We start from the raw sequence: 18,684 nt of genomic DNA on the forward strand, positions 1-18,684 counted from the left end.
TGTCCAACTCTTAGTGACCCCATGGACTGCAGCCCACCAGGCTCCTCCATCCATGGGATTTTCCAGGCAAGAGTACTGGAGTGGGGTGCCATCGCCTTCACTGGAATAGTAATATGAAGGAAGGCAAATTTCTCTATTTATACCTGTTTATCTGTAAAATGGAGATACTAGTACCCATCATCATCAAGTGGCTGTGAAGATTAAATGATACAATTCAGTAAATGTGAACTATTATCACGGGAGGAAATGCTGGCAAGGAGATATGGGTCAACAGAGAAAGTATCCAGGTAGAAGGCACAGCAGTTGCAAGGTGAAGAAAAGATGGTGAACAGATCTCTTGGGGAACGGCATGCAAGTAGTTTGGTTTGGTAGGACAAATGGAAATGTAAGGCAATAGTGGAAGACAGGAGGTTTTTAATGATGAGTTTTAGATTTTATTCTGAAGGTATCTGGGCCATTTAAAGGTTTAAATGGCAAATGCTTTAGAATCAGAACTTTATTTCAAGATCATTCTGGTAGTAGTGAAAAGGCTGGATTGGATATGAGTTACTACGACAGAGAGACCATTAGCAGGCACTTGAAGGGAATTGCTACCCAGTCCAGTAGTCTTGCCTGGAGAATCCCCATGGACAGAGGAGCCTGGCAGGCTACAGTCCAAGGGGTCACAGAGTCAGACACAACTAAGGCACTAACACATTACAGTAATCCAAGAAATCCAAACAAAACCTGATGTCAGCAGCAAGAGAGATGGAGCTAAAGGAATGTCGGTTAGAAGATGGGTTAGAGAGTCAACAATGAGGAAGCACCTTCAAAAATCAACAGAATGTAGTGTATCAGACTGGGAAGTTGGAGAGGTGAGCAGATTTCTGGTTTTAACTCATAAGATGGTTGCTCATACCATTCACCACATTGAGTAATGTTAAGAGAAAGCCCAGGCTAGGATGGGATGGGCTCAGCTGATTTGACAAAAAGTTGTTCACTAAGTGCCATTTTTCTATACTTTGTGCTAAATGCTTATCATCTATCACTTGCCTTATTCTTCAAATCAAAATCTGTCAAGTGGTATTAAAATCCCCATTTTACTGGCAAGGAAATGAAAAGTAAATGATTTAGGAGATTAAATTATCTGAAGATACAGTTTATATATTTAAGAGCCAGGTCAGCCTGATTCTAAAAACTCTATTATTCTACAGAATCTTTCAGACGCAGATTGATAGTGAAGAGGCCACAGTGCAATAGTGGGGCGAAAGGCTAGCTGAAGACAGTATTAAAATATAATTTCCCTTTTACAAGCTTTGTTGTGAAAAAGGGAAGACAACACACCCCAGGGATTATTTTAGACCACTGATTCAACTGTTATTTGACATGTACTTGTAAAGCTATTTTTTTCTGCGTTTCTTGTCAACAAAGGACAAGAAATGCAGAAAGCGGCGTATCAGTCTTCATGGTAAAAGTGGTGTACGGTGAGTTCAGTCTTCTTCCACATCACCGTTTCATAGAAAAGCCTGTTAAGTACAGATAAGCTCACATTAATTTAAAAACACAATAAAATCACCAAAATGTACTTCCAGGTGGTTCCAGTTTAAGACAGTGGATTGGCCCCAAAAGTCTGTCACTCCAGTAAAATGAAAGAAAAGGAATTGAAAGAGGTATTTTTAGATACATCACCTTAGATGAATCTCAAAGGCATTATGCTGAATAAAATAAGCAAGCTTCAAAAGGTTACATATGAATACATTTATGACATTTCAGGAGACAAAACTATAGGGGTGGAAAAAAGATCAGTGGTTGCCTGGGTTCATGGGTGGAGGAAAGGGTGACTATAAAGCTGTACAGTAGAAAGGAGACAGGATTGTGGTACTGCTCTGTATTCCAAGATGGTTACACAAATCTATACATGTGTTAAAATTCACAAAACTGTACAAGAACAGAAAGTAATGATTATTGTATGACAGTCTAAAGAATATTTTAAAAAATACAGCCTAAAATGATGGAGAGTAAAAAGGAGACAGTAACAGAAATCAATTTCAACAGATTTCTGGAAAACAGAAAGGAGATGGAATATGGCTGAGCAGGACAGAGGGAGCCACCTTCTAAAGGGACTGCAAGGGGACGGATACCACTGAGAAGCATGCTGATGGGTTCCAAAAGCCCTGAGAAGCTCAGACTTGAAAGCAGAACTTAGAGCAGAGTGGAGTCAAGGGACCGGCCTGAAAATGAGTAGCTGAAAACTGTGCACCACAGAATGGTCCGATCCCCAAGATCTCCACCCCTCTGCCTCTTGACAAATACCACCTCTCGCCTCCGTCATGTCTCCCACAGGCAGAAGACGAGAGAATTTTTATCTGGAAAAAGTAATGGGAGACAACTAGGTGGACAGCATATACAAAGGGACAGGTATAGCAGAAATATGTGAAGTGGAAACAGAAACTGAGGGGGAGGACAAGGCAGAAGCAGAGGGTTCAGAGCAGTAAGAGACAGATCCTCTTTCAACCCTTCCTTTTGCAGAAGACTAGCGAATTCATCCCTAGAAAAACTGAAGAGTCCCACAGAAAAGGCCTCCAGCCAAAGGACTGGCTCTCTGACAGTCATTCCCTAATGCAGCGCTTCTCAAAATTCAATCTACCTACAGTTGCTGACCTGCCAACCATTTATTACTTGTCTAAGCATTTTATCATAAGCGGCAGTTCTGAGTAGCACTATGCTAGGGAGGCCATCACTGGTCAAGCACTAGCCCACAAACAAAGAGCTTACAATAAATTTTTGGGGTCCATTCACACACAATAGATTGCTCAGACTAGCCAGAAATGGGAGGAAATTCACCTACATGAAAAACTGAAAATAGCTCCAGTAAACAAGAGAGTAAATTAGGCCACAGCAGATCCAGCACAGGAGGGTGCAATGAGAGCATGGCGTAACAGCTGTGTAGCTCACCAAAAAATCACCAGTACAGACTGGCAGAGAAGGACAATTGCAGGACAGACCTTCCTAGTAAAAACAGGGAATCGGGTTATCTGATATTTGGAGACAAAACCCATCAAAAGACTAACAATGAGAACATGATGGACCTGCCAGAAAAGCTCGAAAAATTTTAAGACAGGCTTCCAGAAATTACGTAAATGTTAAAAAGGAGAATGATTATTAATTCTGGGAAAAATAAAGTGTACAAAGTATAATCTTGGCGCTCTCCTTTGCTCTACTGTATACAGTATTTTTAAAGTCATAATTAAACAATAGTTAATGTGTTTATTAAATATTATAACTATATAATAGGAGAAGGGGAGATATGTGTGTTAGCTAAATCGTCAGGTAATAGCATCAAGAAGACAGTAAGGTCTCAAGTTATTAAATCAAGCAATAGTAGAATAGGCATGTTATTTAGATACACCAAGATAAATACCAAAAGTAACAACTTTTGAAGTCAAAGTGATCACCCCTAGAAAAGCTGGGGCAGGTACTGCTGTTTTTCATCTTAATGCCTTCAGATATTTTTTTAACTGTGTACATTAGTTTGATAAATTTTAGATATATAAAAGGAAATAAGGTCACCATGGTCTGACTCGATTTTAGACATATTTATTCTGAAATTTCAAATGACATTAGGGGAAATATGATTTTTATGTTTACTGAAGGGCATGGGCAAGAAACCAGCTCTAATACACTTTGCTAGATTATCCAAATACTACATTTATGCATCACATTCTCCTTGAAACAGCACTTCCTTACTCCCTCCATCCTCCCCTCAAAATAGCCATGTTCACAAAGAACAGAATTCTGCAGCTTAACCAGCACAGGATGACAGAGTAACGCGAAGGCCGTGTTCCCATGAAGACAGGAGATGAGAGGCTTAGCAGCAACCATTAGGCCTACCTCTCAGCTGCTCCTCTTTCCTAGTCTGGCTTTTCATTTCTTATGCCCCCTCCCTACCTTCTTCATTATTTTCATCGCCCTTGTCTCCCTACCAGTTTTTCATTTTCTATTTACCAAAAATTTCCCTTACTCTAATACCAAATCTAGCCTGTCTGCCTATAACTGAGGTTATAATCTGACCACTTCCTAAGGAGAACAGATGCTGCTCAGTAGTGTAGATATATCTTGCAATTAATGCTGTCAGAATGACTAATACACATATAGATGGCAATCAAATCTAGGCATGGAAATGTTAAAACCTGGACTCATTGAGCTTGGGCTAAAATTTAGAGCTAAATATTAACAACAATACTGGGGCACTGTTATTTTAGCAAGACACTTAAACATAGCAAAATTAATATTTTTCATTTTTATTAATACAGAATATACTAACAGTAAGTTATCTTTCAATATAATCAAGGTTACAAATAAACTGTTACTAACCAATAAACAAATAATAGTCACTTGACTCTTCTCTTGGTTGAATAATTCTCTATTAGGTAGTACAGTTATTTTTACCAATTTATGTTTAAACTGTTTTATGATTTCAAAGAAATTTCTTAGTCTTTACATATTAAATAATTCCATTAATTGGGAACTTCATGTATCACAATTATTTCCAGCAAGTTAATGTATTCTTCAATGCCTTCTACTCAACCTAGTTGTCTTAAAATGCATTCTGATTCTTTGAAAGCTGAGTATGACATTGGTGTTTCCAAAAGTGAGCATAAAGCCCATAAGAAAGAAATGTTTTCCTTCCTTCCCCCAGTCACAGAGGCCATATGAGTGTTCCACATTCTTCGTATTTAGCAACAGGAATCCCTAACAACTCAAATGGCAGCAGACAAGGGAGAATTTAGGCCATCAATGTATTTGTAAAAACAGATAAAACTCCAAATATATTTTAAGATTCCATCTTCACCACAGATGACAAAGGGTTGGAGAGGCTCTTCGACTTTTCTGTAGCAGCAATCCTGGTCCCCCAGTTAGAAAAAGAGACGCAGGATGGCAGTCAGTCCTTCTTAAACAGCACAAACACAACCTGCAAATACTGGCAGAAGCCCTCTCCCCTACTGATATATCCCAGAAAATACACTGCCGTGTGCAAGAGGGTCAATTATCAGAATAAATAACCATATTCTGAACGACTGACAATAAAATAGTTTTACACAAAGAATACCCTATGCACTCAGAAACTTCAGGATAACCAAATATTAAGTACCTCATGCAAGTAATATTCTGTTAAGTATGAACTACAAGTTCTTTTAACTGAATTTCATATTGTACAAAACTTAAGTGTGGCACATTTCTACTATTACCATTACATTATTTTTTTTAAAAAATGTAGTCAAAATTGATACATTACACAGACCTTTTGATTTAAAATATAACCAAAGGAAACCATTACAAACTCTTAATTCAAACAGGCATTTTTCTATACAAACATATGAGTTATTTTAGTTTAAAAAAAAATAGCCATTTCAATGCAATTAAGCCACCTCTGATTACGACATACATTTCATGCATGTGAAAAAATAAGTTTACATTCAAGAATCAGTTCCATAGCAAACAAATTACAGCATTTATTCAAGAAGGAATATTAAAAATAATTCCAGTTAATAGAAAATAAAATAACTTCAAGCATATATATTATAATTTACCGTGTACATACTCCGAAATCTCCAGAATTTAATTAGGAAATTTAAAGAATTTCTTTTGAAAGTACGTCTTAGAAAAACCAACCAAAACAATTGGTGCCATAACTAAAGAGAATGTCCGTACACATCCACATTTGACCTACATGTAAAAACTGGATGAAATATAGAGGAAATAAAGGTTACTGTTTTCTAAAATCTCAGAAATATAATATTAGTACTTAGGTCAAAACACTTACCTGCAAATTAAAAACAGCTTGAGGTATTTCCAATGCTGAAGCAAATTTCTGAATGTTAAATACCACAAGAATGAAAACAGTCTCCTTTGAACATTTATACCTGGTTTATAGTTGAGACAGAAGACAAGGTCTGCCTAGAAGTTTTCCCATCTCACCTATATTCTTGGATCCCTGATGAAGTGTAAGCTTCAAGGGAAATGGTCACATGTAAAAACAGCAAGTAAGATGAGTTTCCTGACTGCAACATCTTAGCCAAAATAGGAAGTGGAATTTTAAATTCTCCTGAGACCCACCTGACCTCTTCAGACACGAGCATTAATTCCTATGCTAGCCAGGTTAAGCATGTCCTTTGAAATCAAATCTAAGCTTGACAACTGTACTGGATAAGCTGAATACAGGAATCACCTCAACAAAGATGGTACTTTAAGCCTTTACACACGACACATGAAAATGATGAAGTGTTTTATTTAGATTTGGTCTTTCTTCATCTTTTTGTAACTCTGGATCCTGAAAGGTTAGCAAGTCGTTATACTCATACATCTTGTAATCCCGTTCTTCACACAACAGGCACACATATACAGTATCATATGTCAATATATTATCATCAACACAGCATAAACATATAAGCAGCAGACGCATTTCACATGAAAGAGGCTCTATGCATCACATAGCCTGTCCCAACAAAAAAGAAACATCATAATGCCATTTCAGCAGTTACAGTGTTGATATGATCAGTATAGCTAATCTGTTTTATACCCGTCATATATTTTCATAAGTCATCCATAAGGAAGAAGCAGAAGACAAAGACTGCTTTTTAAAAAATGTTATGTGCCAACTTCAAAAATGACATACTAACCAGAACATCAGCATTTGAAAGCTAGGTTGAACAGGACTGGCCTTGATGCACATGCAGTAAATTTGTTTTCAGAATATAAAATTAAATGGTAATGTCAGCAGTATTACTACTGTTTCTATATTTATGATTAATTACTAGCAGTACAACTCCCAGAAGAAAGGAGATGGATCCAATAGTGATGTAAGCAATCCCCAAAAATGGATTTTTTCCTCCCATCCATGAAATGGTGCTCAAGATCATCCGCTTCCGTCCATCAAATGAATGTACAGGGTAATCTGAAGAGTGTATAGGAAGACGTCCATGTCTTGTTACTTGATTTTTAAAATACAACTTAAGTTGGCATTTAATTCCTTGTAATTCATTGGTATAATTCTATGATAGATACCTTACTCATATGTTCTAAATCACAACATAATTATACAATTATTACCCTAAAGGACTGATTTCACAAACTGTTAGTAGTAGAAGCCAATATAGTTTACAAGCAAAAGCAACTAAATTTAAGAGTTACGTAATTTCTCATTTCTCAGATATTTCTGTTCTCATTACACAGGAAGGGGTAAAAGGCCTGTAATGTGAAAAAAAAAAATTTCAGATAAACAGCAATGAAACCCATAGAGGAAAATGAGGTTGACAGACCAGGAGAAACGGGAAGAATGAAGGGACTGGGGTACTTTTTGAGCACTGAGCTCAAAACGCATGTGCAGCAAGAGTGTCGTTCTGAGAAGGTGGGAGGACTCAGCACAAGACAAAAAGCATGACACTGAAGTTTTATACGGCGGACTTGGAGCAATGAGAAAACTCACAGTGTGATACAGAGTCAATGGCTAAAACAGAATGGAAATGAAGGAAGAAATGGGACATCGACATACTGGATGAGCTACATCCATGGACAAATTCCAGGATTCTGGCAAGAGTTAGGGCAGAGAAGAAGACAGAACTAAGTCCCTAAGCTAAAGGTTCACAACTTCTTCAGATGCATCTTTTGAATCAAGTGTGAGAGTTCCCATCTGTTTCTCCAGCTTCTGTAGCTCCCCAGCCTGGAAGACAGGCCCTGTGACTCCAATGGGAGGCTCAGTTCTACCAGTCCTTAAATCAATCGCAACCCAAGCCAGGAATGATTATAAGAGTTCTAACTAACCCAATACTCTATGGGATGTGGTATCAAATCACCCAAGCTAGTCTCTCAATATCCCAACCCTAAAAAGGGGGCTTCTACCTTAATTCTAATATCAGGTTCCCACCTTAGACTCAGTTTTCATAATTAACCCTTGATGTTTTGCAGGTCTCATTTCTGTCTAACTGATTTTCAAAAGACTACAATTCTCCTAACAGTTTTCTTGGTGCAAATTATCTGTCAACTAAGAAACCCTGAGTGCTCCAAAGCCTTCCCTTTCTTGTGCTGTAGGCTGCGGCTGCCCTCTACTTGGGCTACAGCCTCAAGATTATTCTCTCTGCTGCTGCTGCTAAGTCACTTCAGTCGTGTCCGACTCTGTGCAACCCCATAGACGGGAGCCCACCAGGCTCCCCTGTCCCTGGGATCCTCCAGGCAAGAACACTGGAGTGGGTTGCCATTTCCTTCTCCAATTATTCTCTCTACCAGCACCTGAATTGAGTTTGTTTGTCTAAAACTGCTGCTATGTAGGCAGAGTTTCAAAACCTTGGACACTTTCAGTCTGTCACTATCAGGTCATGCTCAGGTGTGTACTGAGGTGCAAAATCAAAACACTAAGGATCCAAATAGAGCTTTACTTTGAAATGAGGTCTATTAATTCAACCATTTATTAATCTAAACTGAAAATATGTATTTATAGCTAATTTGGGTTCAGTTCAGTTCAGTCGCTCAGTCGTGCCCGACTCTTTGCGACCCCATGAATCATAATTTGGGTTATGAAAAATCAAAAATGTAAGATCATCAGCAAACATTTAAATGCTAATATCTGAGCTATTTTCATCCATGATATATACAAGCAATGGGCTAGAGATTAAAAGATGTAAGGATTTTGTTTAAAATAAAATTTAGTGCCCAATATTTCTAGCTTAGGAAAGACTCTGCACCCAGGCTGATATGGACAGGTCTGACTACTTGAGTGAACCAGCCAGGAGTGCAGCCTACAGTAGTGGTTGATGGTAAAGTCAACAGCCTTTGGAGTCAGCAGCTTGATTCCGAACCCCAATTTTTCTACTACTTGTGTAATCTCAGATAAGTTACTTAAAGGCTCTATGTTCCTGTATTCTTGTCTACAATATGGAGATGATTCACAATGCTTGAAATAAATAATATATGCAAAGTATTTAATATAATTGACATAGAGTTAGGATGAAATAAATGATATTTATCAGCACTTAAAAGTCTGCCTAAATTATTAAGGTAGAACAATACAGCTAATGATAAAAATGCTTTGGTACTGTAAAAAGAATCATTATAAATAATTATGTTGATATGAAGTAACAAATTCATTAATTTTTAATATTTAAAAAATTTTTTGAAAAAAAAATATTGAAACAGCCCACTACCAACAACACTTATTTGCTAAGCACTAGGTATACTTACTAGCCTTTGCATTAAACTCAATTACAATCTCTCTTGTAAAAATATCTAACTTATTAATAAATCTTGCACTACATTTTAAATAATTTACTAAGTAATATGGGAACCCCTGATCACTTTTTCACCAAATAATATGCTTGAATTCTAGTCCAAAGTATATACAAATTAAATATGTTTCTGGAAGAAACAAGTTAAAAGAGACTTTCTCATACATATACACATACTCTTATAAAAATGCAGTGAACAAAACTAAAGTACAAAGTAGCATGCCACATAACTGAGACAAGGTTGGACTATACTCCTTTCAAATTCTTTGAATCTGTGTACATGGCCAAAAAAGGATACTGTATGTGATATTCAAATAGTATCGTCCAGCTGGTAATGTTGGATGTAAATCATTTTTCCGCTCTATAAGACGATATAACTTACGAAAAGTAGGTAATGCTGCAGTACGCATCCAAACAATAAAATCCTCATTTATGAAGCCATTATTATCTTCATCAGAATCCAACATGTAAACTGGTTTAACCCAGTTTACTGGCTTTGTTGTGCCTTAAAAAGGAGAGATGGGAGTGGAAATGGGGAGACAAAATATTCAATTTTATTAAGAGTTTCAATGAAAAGTCACACTCTGATAAAACAAAGATACACAATATGAATATTTTTCCTATGTGCAAAAATAGAAATATAGTCATATTCTAAGTCTTAAAATCTAAAGAGAAATCAATTCCTCACATAAAACCTTAACAAATAATTACAAAGATGTGACTGTTATCTCAAGAGATTACTAAAAGTAGGCTATTGAGTATGTACCAAAAGGCAGATGACTTAATGCAAAGATGTAATGGTAAGAAACATTACATTATGGAATAAAGGAGGCAAAGAAAAAAAAAAAATTGGACTTATAAAATTTAAATAAATACTTGTTTAAAATGAACTTTGTTACAACTTTAAAAGATTATAGCTGAAACACATAAGAAAATACCAGAGAAATTCAAGATGAACAGTATGTTTCCTTTAGAATTTTAACACATTAGAAAATGCTACATATTTTACTTAATTTGACATGGAGAAAAGTTGTTTTTAAAAAACCATAAACTTTTTTAAGATCCTAAAGACAGAAAATTTTAGGTATTTCATTAAAATACCTAGATTATGTTTTAAGGGATAACAGTAATACTTTACCTTTGAATCGTTCTTCTAAGGGATCTGTTCCAGGGGGATTTCTGAATTTTACATTTTTATCTGTCCACCAAGCAATACCTTTCTTTTTCAAAGTAATAGGCATAAGATCAGATGCATTGCCAACCTGAAACAATTCTAGTGTATCTAGACACAAGAAAAGAGAGATATTACTAAACATTGAGAGAGTCATTTCCTAGGCAGGTTGATAGGGAGTCTAGGGGTCCCCAAGGAGAGAGGGGTCTAGAATTCTCAAGGAGGAAGAAAGGACAAACTTTTTTTCTTTCTCCACATTCCTTAGGATTATATAACAATAATGTATCCTGCCTGAGGACAGTCTTTGGATTAAACCTTCTGGCTAATTCTGTTATCTTAAAATGTAAATTATGGGAGTAGGTCTGATGAGGTCTTTACAACCTCCAGACATTCTTTGGAATATGTAACTTCATTGTTAACACTAGCAAGTGGGTACTCTTTCGGCCCCCTTCTGATGCCTATGTCAGAAGCTTTCTCTATCTCCTTTATACTTTAATAAAATTTTATTACACAAAAGCTCTGAGCGATCAAGCCTCGTCTCTGGCCCTGGATTGAATTCTTCTCCTCCGGGGGCCAAGAATCCCGGTGTCTTCGCGTGATTCAACAACAACCTTTCAACATCTACTGAAAATCCATAGTAACAGCTTTACTCCATGAGAAATGAGGATCTGGTATTTGCTCCCCAAAGCAATTTTAACAAAGCAGGCACATGATGTGCATCTGCTCTTGGTTATTTACATGTGAATTAACTATGGTAACTTTATGATCCTAGATGAACTTGCCTTTCCTCAATACAGTTCCAAGTCATTTTCCTACATGGCTAGCTGGTATGTGGTAAGGTCAAATGTTTTAATATTAACACAAATAAAACAAGTTGCAAGGTAAATCTGCCTCTCCTATTCTTTAAAAAAAAAACGCACATTGCTAAATAGCTTCTAGCTTACCAAATTCTATATCTGCACTGTTCAACATGGTAATCACCGGCTATATTGCTACAGAGCCCTTGAAATTAATGCCTGTCCAAATGAATGTTTTGTAAGGATATAATATACATCAGACAAAGATTTTATATAAAAAATTAGTATATGAAATATCTCACTAATAACTTTATATACTGAACATCACTTACATGCTGAAATGATAATATCTGGGGCATACTGAGTTTAATAAAATATTATTAAAGTTAATTTAACTTGGTTTTATTGTTTTTAATGTGACTATCAGAAAACTTAAAATTATATACATGTCTCACATTTATGGTTCATATTATATTCATATCAGACAGTGCTGTATACCTTTTTATGGTATAAATATTCAAAGTTAGTTTATCATATATGAAACCAGAAGTAGCAGAAAGTCTCTGCTTCTTCTCAGAGATATAAATTCTTAAAATATAAGAATTCACAAAAGAAAGTCATAAAGCATTCCAATATCCCACTGCAAAACTAATATTATATATTTATCTTAAAGCTGTTGAATTTTACAATTTCATGTTCCTGTTCAGTTGCTAAGTTCATTCTTGTCTCTGTAAGATTATACAAATATTCCTAACTATAGTATAATATATATAATCTTTGTTTATCTCTATATCATACCATTAAACATGCTGTTGGCTATAGCCCCACAAGGAGCAATTGGTTTGTCTTCATTTCTTCGATAAGGCTCACACTCCTTACTGGGATTCTGATATTCAAAAGGAAAGAAGAGAGAAATCATTACCCAGGTCTCTGAGAAAACTATCAGTTAGCCCTAATTACTGATTAAAAATTCAATGCCTACGTATTTCTTATTTGCAATGCATACAGAGTGTCTATACTAAAGACAGATTATAAATAATACCACATTTAACTATGCAAAATATATTCCTTAACATTATTGCTTTATAACCTTTCTTCGCATATATTTTGTCACATAGATACATGTCAAAATGATATTTTAAAACATCTTCATACCAACACAGAAATCATAACTACAAACAGTTTTCGACCCAAGAAAAATTAAGAAGCCATCTATTGTCAATCCAGCTGTAATGTAATGAAGGGAATCTTAAATTGGAAGTAAGACTGGAGCTTATAGTTCCAACTAATGTACTGCTTCAGGCAAGTCCCTTGATTTATCTGGGCCTGACTTACAAAAAGAACATGTTCAACTAGATAATTTCAAATTCTGTAATTTGGAGTTAAATCCCCAAATTAAATTCTGTGGAAGGAAGGAAGGGAGAGCAGGGAAGAGGGTTGGCTGACTGGAGAGAAGGAAGGAAAAGAAGTCTCAGAGTATAGCAGTCTTCTCTAAATTGTGCATCCAGGTTAAAGAAAACAAACATGTTGGCAAGGCAAACAGCAATACACCTGTCCTCCAGATTCAGTTTTGATTTAGTCCCTAGTGAAGATCTCAAGGAAACATGTAATTTGTAGTTAATCTAGAGATTCTACCAAGTCTCACATGAGGTATATGTCTGAGTTATTCTGTAATCCCAAGGCCACATTAGGCCATGTTTCAAAACATATAAACAAAGCAAGATAGTCTCAATTTGAAATTAACTAGAACCTAGCGTCCTAGGGCTATTCCATTATCACCAATGTTGTCTTGTATCTACATTCTCATTGGAAAAAGAACTACAGGAGTGAAAAAGACAGGAGAACATTAAAGAAATGTGGCAGGGAATCTCATAAAGTCTCCTTAATATTTGACTTCTCAGCTTTTCAGTCCCTATGCCATCTACATTCGTAAAGTTATTATTCTAAGGCCATGAAGATAAACAATATATAATTAGCCTATTATTATTTGATTGTTTTGATGAAAACTGATTTCAAGAAAAAAAGGTAAATAAACTCTCAGTGTGACATATATATATACTGTAACCACTAAACTCTTGGGGGGTGAGGGAGGGAGTGGAATAGCAACTTCATTTAGAAAACCAGCAAAGAGAGGAGATGGTGGACTTGTGTCCTGAAGAACTGTCTTCTAGCTACTAAATTACTGAAGAAGTTTTAAAAGAAAGGAAAATATTCACTACCTAGTCATCAGGTACTGAACTAAGCAAGGTTACATACTTTGTAGTAACTGCCTTAGAAAAACCATTTACTGAGTACCTAACGTACCACATACCATGAAAGGTGCTAGAAAGGGAAAAATGAAAGAAAAAAAAGTCTCTGCTTTTCAGCAGCTCACAATTTAACAAGGGAAACAAACCCAAACACAACCAACTATAATATGAAATGAGAGCCATGACAAAAGTGTCTATATTTATTCCATATCTATTTATTAAATGCCTCTCATGTGTTAGGCACTGTAGAGGTACTTGGTCCATGGTGATTAAAGAAAGTCGTGCCCCCTGCTCTCATGGGCTTGCAGTATGATTGGGAAGACAGAAGATAAGTAAATAAATGATATGGGGAAGTCTTTCTCATCAAAGTTAAGACCTGAAGAAAGCAGGAGACAGCCACGTGAAGAACACGTGGAAGAGAGCCTGAAACAGAGAGAACAGTACACGCCATTTAGAAAGAACCTGGTATCTTTGAGAAAGTCAAGGAGGAATGTAGTTAAGAGTATGGGCAATAAAGAAAACGATAAGACTGGACAGTCGTGCACAGCTCAGATCATCCTGAGTAAACAAACCACTGAAAGATTTTAGGCAGAGAAATGGTATTTATGTTTTTTTAAAGATCACTCTAGCAGTTACGTAGAACTGCTGGAAAGGAAGACAGAGAGTGGATGATATGGGGAGACTGTGTTAAGTAAAGTATGAAATGAAGTGTGAACACAGTATGAATGAAGTACACACAGAAAGAAGTTATTTTGCATCCAGAGACACTAAACGGCAGGCCTGAGATGAGGGGACCTCCAAGGAAAGAGTAAAAGCCACAATCTAGACAAATGAAATGTAAAAGTCAAAATGGGCAGATTACGCGTGTCACCAGGCATAGTTAGGGAATAGTATATATGGCCCAGGGCAGCCAGGCCAAAGGTACATTAAGGATAGAATATAAAACCAAAGAGGCTGGAGTGGTAGGCTGACATCAGATTGTGAAGGGCCTTACATACAATGTTAAGTAACTTAGACTTCAATCTGTTTATTCTGAACATCTTTAAAATTTTTGAAAGCCATCTGGTCTTAAGTCATATATTTTGGTCTAGTCCAGGGATCAATAAATGACAGCCTGCAAACCAAATTCAGCCCAGGACCTGTTTTTGTAAATAAAGTTTTATTGGAACAGCTACACCCATTCACTTAAGTATTGTCTATGGCTGCCTTCATTCTAAAATGGCAGAGCTGAGTAGCTGCAATGGACTACATGACCTGCAAAGCTGAAAATGTTTACTATTGGCCCTTTACAGAAAAAAATCCTAAGTTTAGTTGAAAAACTTTGCTTGAAGTTTGAAAGAAAAGAATCTCAGCTTCTTTAGCCCTCTGTGAAGAGTGTATCTACATAAAAGAACTGTAAATCAACCACCACTTCTGGGTCTTTCAACACACACCCCATCTATGATCCCAATCGACAAATTCTGAGTACCTGGTGTGTCTCATGGAACATCACCTTCTCTGGACTTGTGGATCTAACAACATAAACCCCGACATGGACTACAAACTATTACAGACCTAACTGGAATCTTTAATAGACTTATTATTTCATAAGATCCCAAACATCAGGAAATAGCAATAAAACTGGGAAGGATAACCAAGGGCAATTATACATTTACCAGGACCATTCTGGTCCCAATATGGTTCTAAACCGCATTCTAAGAGAGTCACTGTTTTTAAGAGATCCTTAAATTACTGTGGGACTCCTCAGGCTTGCTGCACTGGCAGCAATAATATAAAATACCTGGGCACCAGCCACTACTATGGAGAGCTGAACAACAGTCAGGAACCCAAGATCACCTAGTCCATAGGTTGCCAAACCCGGCTGAGCATCAGAAGGGGAGCTTGTTAAAAACAGACATTTTAGAGCTCCAACCCTGTAGACGTAGACATGAAAGACTTAGGAGAATTCTGGACTCTCTATTTTCAAAAAGCTCCTCAGACAGTTTTTCAGTAACCCACCCTTTGGATTTTAGTACTTAGGTGTCCCACAGGGTAAAGGGAAATGGCAACCCACTCCAGTGTTCTTGCTTGGAGAATCCCAGGGATGGGGGAGCCTGGTGGGCTGCCATCTATGGGGTCACACAGAGTCAGAAATGACTGAAGTGACTTAGCAGCAGCAGGGTAAAAAACAAAGAGCATACATGTTTAATTTTAAAACATAATCTCAGAAATTAAAAGTAGTTTATTTACATATTCCTACCCAGTATAATTATAATGAATAAACCCAAACAGAACAAATTATATTCCCAGAATGCTACATTCATCAAAATTCCATTACAAACTGACCGTTGTTTTTGTTACCTAGTCACTAAGTCATGTCCAACTCTTTACAACCCCATGGATTGTAGCCCACCAGGCTCTTTTAAGTCTAAAATGCAGTTCTTGGGTGCAATCTCAAAAACGACAGAATGATCTCTGTTTGTTTCCAAGACAAACCATTCAATATCACAGTAAACCAAGTCTATGCCCCAAACAGTAATGCTGAAGAAGCTGAAGTTGAATGGTTCTATGAAGACCTACAAGACCTTCTAGAACTAACACCCAAAAAAGATGTTCTTTTCATTACACGGGACTGGAATGCAAAAGTAGGAAGTCAAGAGACCTGGAGTAACAGGCAAATTTGGACTTGGAGTACAATATGAAGCAGGGCAAAGGCTAACAGAGTTCTGCCATGAGAACACACTGGTCATAGCAAACACCCTCTTCGAACAACACAAGAGGAGACTCTACACATGGACATTACCAGACGGTCAATACCGATATCAGACTGATTATATTCTTTGCAGCCAAAGATGGAGAAGCTCTATACAGTCAGCAAAAACAAGACCGGGAGCTGACTGTGGCTCAGATCATGAACTCCTTATTGCCAAATTCAGACTTCTATTGAAGAAAGTAGGGAAAACCACTAGATCATTCAGGTATGACCTGAATCCCTTACAATTATACAGTGAAAGTGACAAATAGATTCAAGGGATTAGATCCTTGAATTTCAAATCCTAAAAGATGATGTTGTGAAAGTGTTGCACTCAATATGCCAGCAAATTTGGAAAACTCAGCAGTGGCCATAGGACTGGAAAAGGTCAGTTTTCATTTCAATCCCAAAGAAAGGCAATGGCGAAGAATGTTCAAAATACTGCACAACTGCACTCATCTCACATGCTAGTAAAGTAATGCTCAAAATTCTCCAAGCCAGGCTTCAACAGTACATAAACTGTGAACTTCCAGATGTTTAAGCTGGATTCAGAAAAGGCAGAGGAACCAGAGATCAAATTGCCAGTATCTGCTGGATCATTGAAAAGGCATGAGAGTTCCAGAAAAATATCTACTTCTGCTTTATTGACTAAGCCAAATTTTGACTGTGTGGATCACAATAAACTGTCAAAAAATTCTTGAATAGATGGGAATACCAGACCACCTTACCTGCCTCCTGAGAAATCTGTATGCAGATCAAGAAGCAACAGTTAGAACTGGACATGGAACAATGGACTGGCTCCAAATCAGGAAAGGAGTACATCAAGTCTGTATATTGTCACCCTGCTTATTTAACTTACACGCAGAGTATATCATGTGATATGCTGGGCTGGACAAAGCACAAGCTGGAATCAAGATTGCCAGGAGAAATATCAATAACCTCAGACACACAGATGACACCACTCTTAAGGCAGAAAGTGAAGAACTAAAGAGCCTCTTGATGAAAGTGAAAGAGGACAGTGAAAAAGTTGGCTTAAAGCTCAACATTCAGAAAACTAAGATCATGGCATCCGGTCCCATCACTTCATGGCAAAGAGATAGGGAAACAATGGAAATAGTGACAGACTTTATTTTGGGCTCCAAAATCACTGCAGATGGTGACTGCAGCCATGAAATTAAAAGGCAGAGGTTTCCTTGGAAGGAAACCTATGACTAACCTAGACAGCATATTAAAAAGCAGAGACATTACCTTTGCCAACAAAGGTCTGTCTAGTCAAAGCTATGGTTTTTCCAGTAGTCATGTATGCATGTGAGAGTTGGACTATAAAGAAAGCTGAGTGCACAAAAATTGATGCTTTTGAACTGCAGTGTTGGAGAAGACTCTTGAGAGTCCCTTGGACTGCAAGGAGATCCAAACAGTCCATCCTAAAGGAAATCAGTCCTGAGTATTCATTGAAAGGGCTGATTCTGAAGCTAAAACTCCAATATTCTGGCCACCTGATGGGAAGAACTGACTCACTGGAAAAGACCCTGATGCTGGGAAAGATTGAGGGCAGGAGGAGATGTGGACAACAGAGGAGAGGTGGTTGGATGGTATCACCGACTCAATGGACATGAGTTTGAGCAAGCTCTGGGAGTTGGTGATGGATAGGGAAGCCTGGTGTGTTACAGTCCACTGGGTTGCAAAAAGTCGGACACGACTGAACAACTGAACTAAACTAAGACTCTTCTACCCATGGGATTTCCCAGGCAAGAACACTCGAGTGGGTTGCCATTTCCTTCTCAGGGAGATCTTCCCAACCCAGGAGGTGGAACCCGTGTCTCCTGTATTAGCAGGCAGCTTCTTTATAGCTGAGGCCAGGGAGTTAACAAAGCAAAAATCTCGATACTATGAGAAACAAGCAGGAAGTAACGCGTCCTCTGGCTGCACGAAATCATTAATCTGTGCAAATTCCAGAGAAAAAAATTTTAACTAAAACCCTCACTAAACAAATAAAAAATGACAAGCAATATTTTAATTTCATTTAACATTTTAATATCTATCATTTCTTATTGAAATGAGAATTGACAGATCTCACTGAAATGAGAGAACACAATTATCACATGTTCTTAGTTATTAAAACACCAGTTTCGTGTTCTATCACTTTACTTACAAGCAAAGCACCAGGATCTCCATTTAGCTGACCATCATCTCGAGATTTCACATAGCGACGATGGTTTTGATAGAAATTAGACAGTCCGTAATACATAAATACATTGCCCTAGAGAAAGGGAAAAAATGTTCATATAAAACTATTAAGTATAAAGTTTCATGCATACATAAAAACTATGTAATTTGGACTAGTTCAGAACATTGATAACTTAAAACAGGTACTGGGGTGAATTCTGCCAGAACTGGAAATAAAGAAAGCATGCTCCAAAAAATCCAAGAGTAAACTCTGAAATACCCTGAAAGACCTCAAAGATATCTAGTTACATTA

At 37.2% G+C, this 18,684-nt stretch overlaps 1 protein-coding gene across 1 annotated transcript in view; it reads right to left on the reverse strand.

Moving 5' to 3' along the window:
- Window positions 1-5,407: 5,407 nt before the first annotated feature.
- Window positions 5,408-18,684, reverse strand: part of TMEM30A (transmembrane protein 30A) — a 41,069-nt gene continuing 27,792 nt past the window's right edge. The window contains exons 3-7 of the mRNA XM_055534821.1: window positions 18,358-18,465; window positions 12,024-12,111; window positions 10,396-10,539; window positions 9,556-9,762; window positions 5,408-6,934 (exon numbers count right to left, since the gene is read on the reverse strand). Coding sequence (XP_055390796.1) covers window positions 6,741-6,934; window positions 9,556-9,762; window positions 10,396-10,539; window positions 12,024-12,111; window positions 18,358-18,465 — 741 coding nt within the window. The 3' untranslated portion in view covers window positions 5,408-6,740. The remainder of the gene's footprint in view (window positions 6,935-9,555; window positions 9,763-10,395; window positions 10,540-12,023; window positions 12,112-18,357; window positions 18,466-18,684) is intronic.

Source organism: Bubalus kerabau, chromosome 9, assembly GCF_029407905.1.
Source record: "Bubalus kerabau isolate K-KA32 ecotype Philippines breed swamp buffalo chromosome 9, PCC_UOA_SB_1v2, whole genome shotgun sequence".
Lineage (NCBI taxonomy): Eukaryota > Metazoa > Chordata > Mammalia > Artiodactyla > Bovidae > Bubalus > Bubalus kerabau.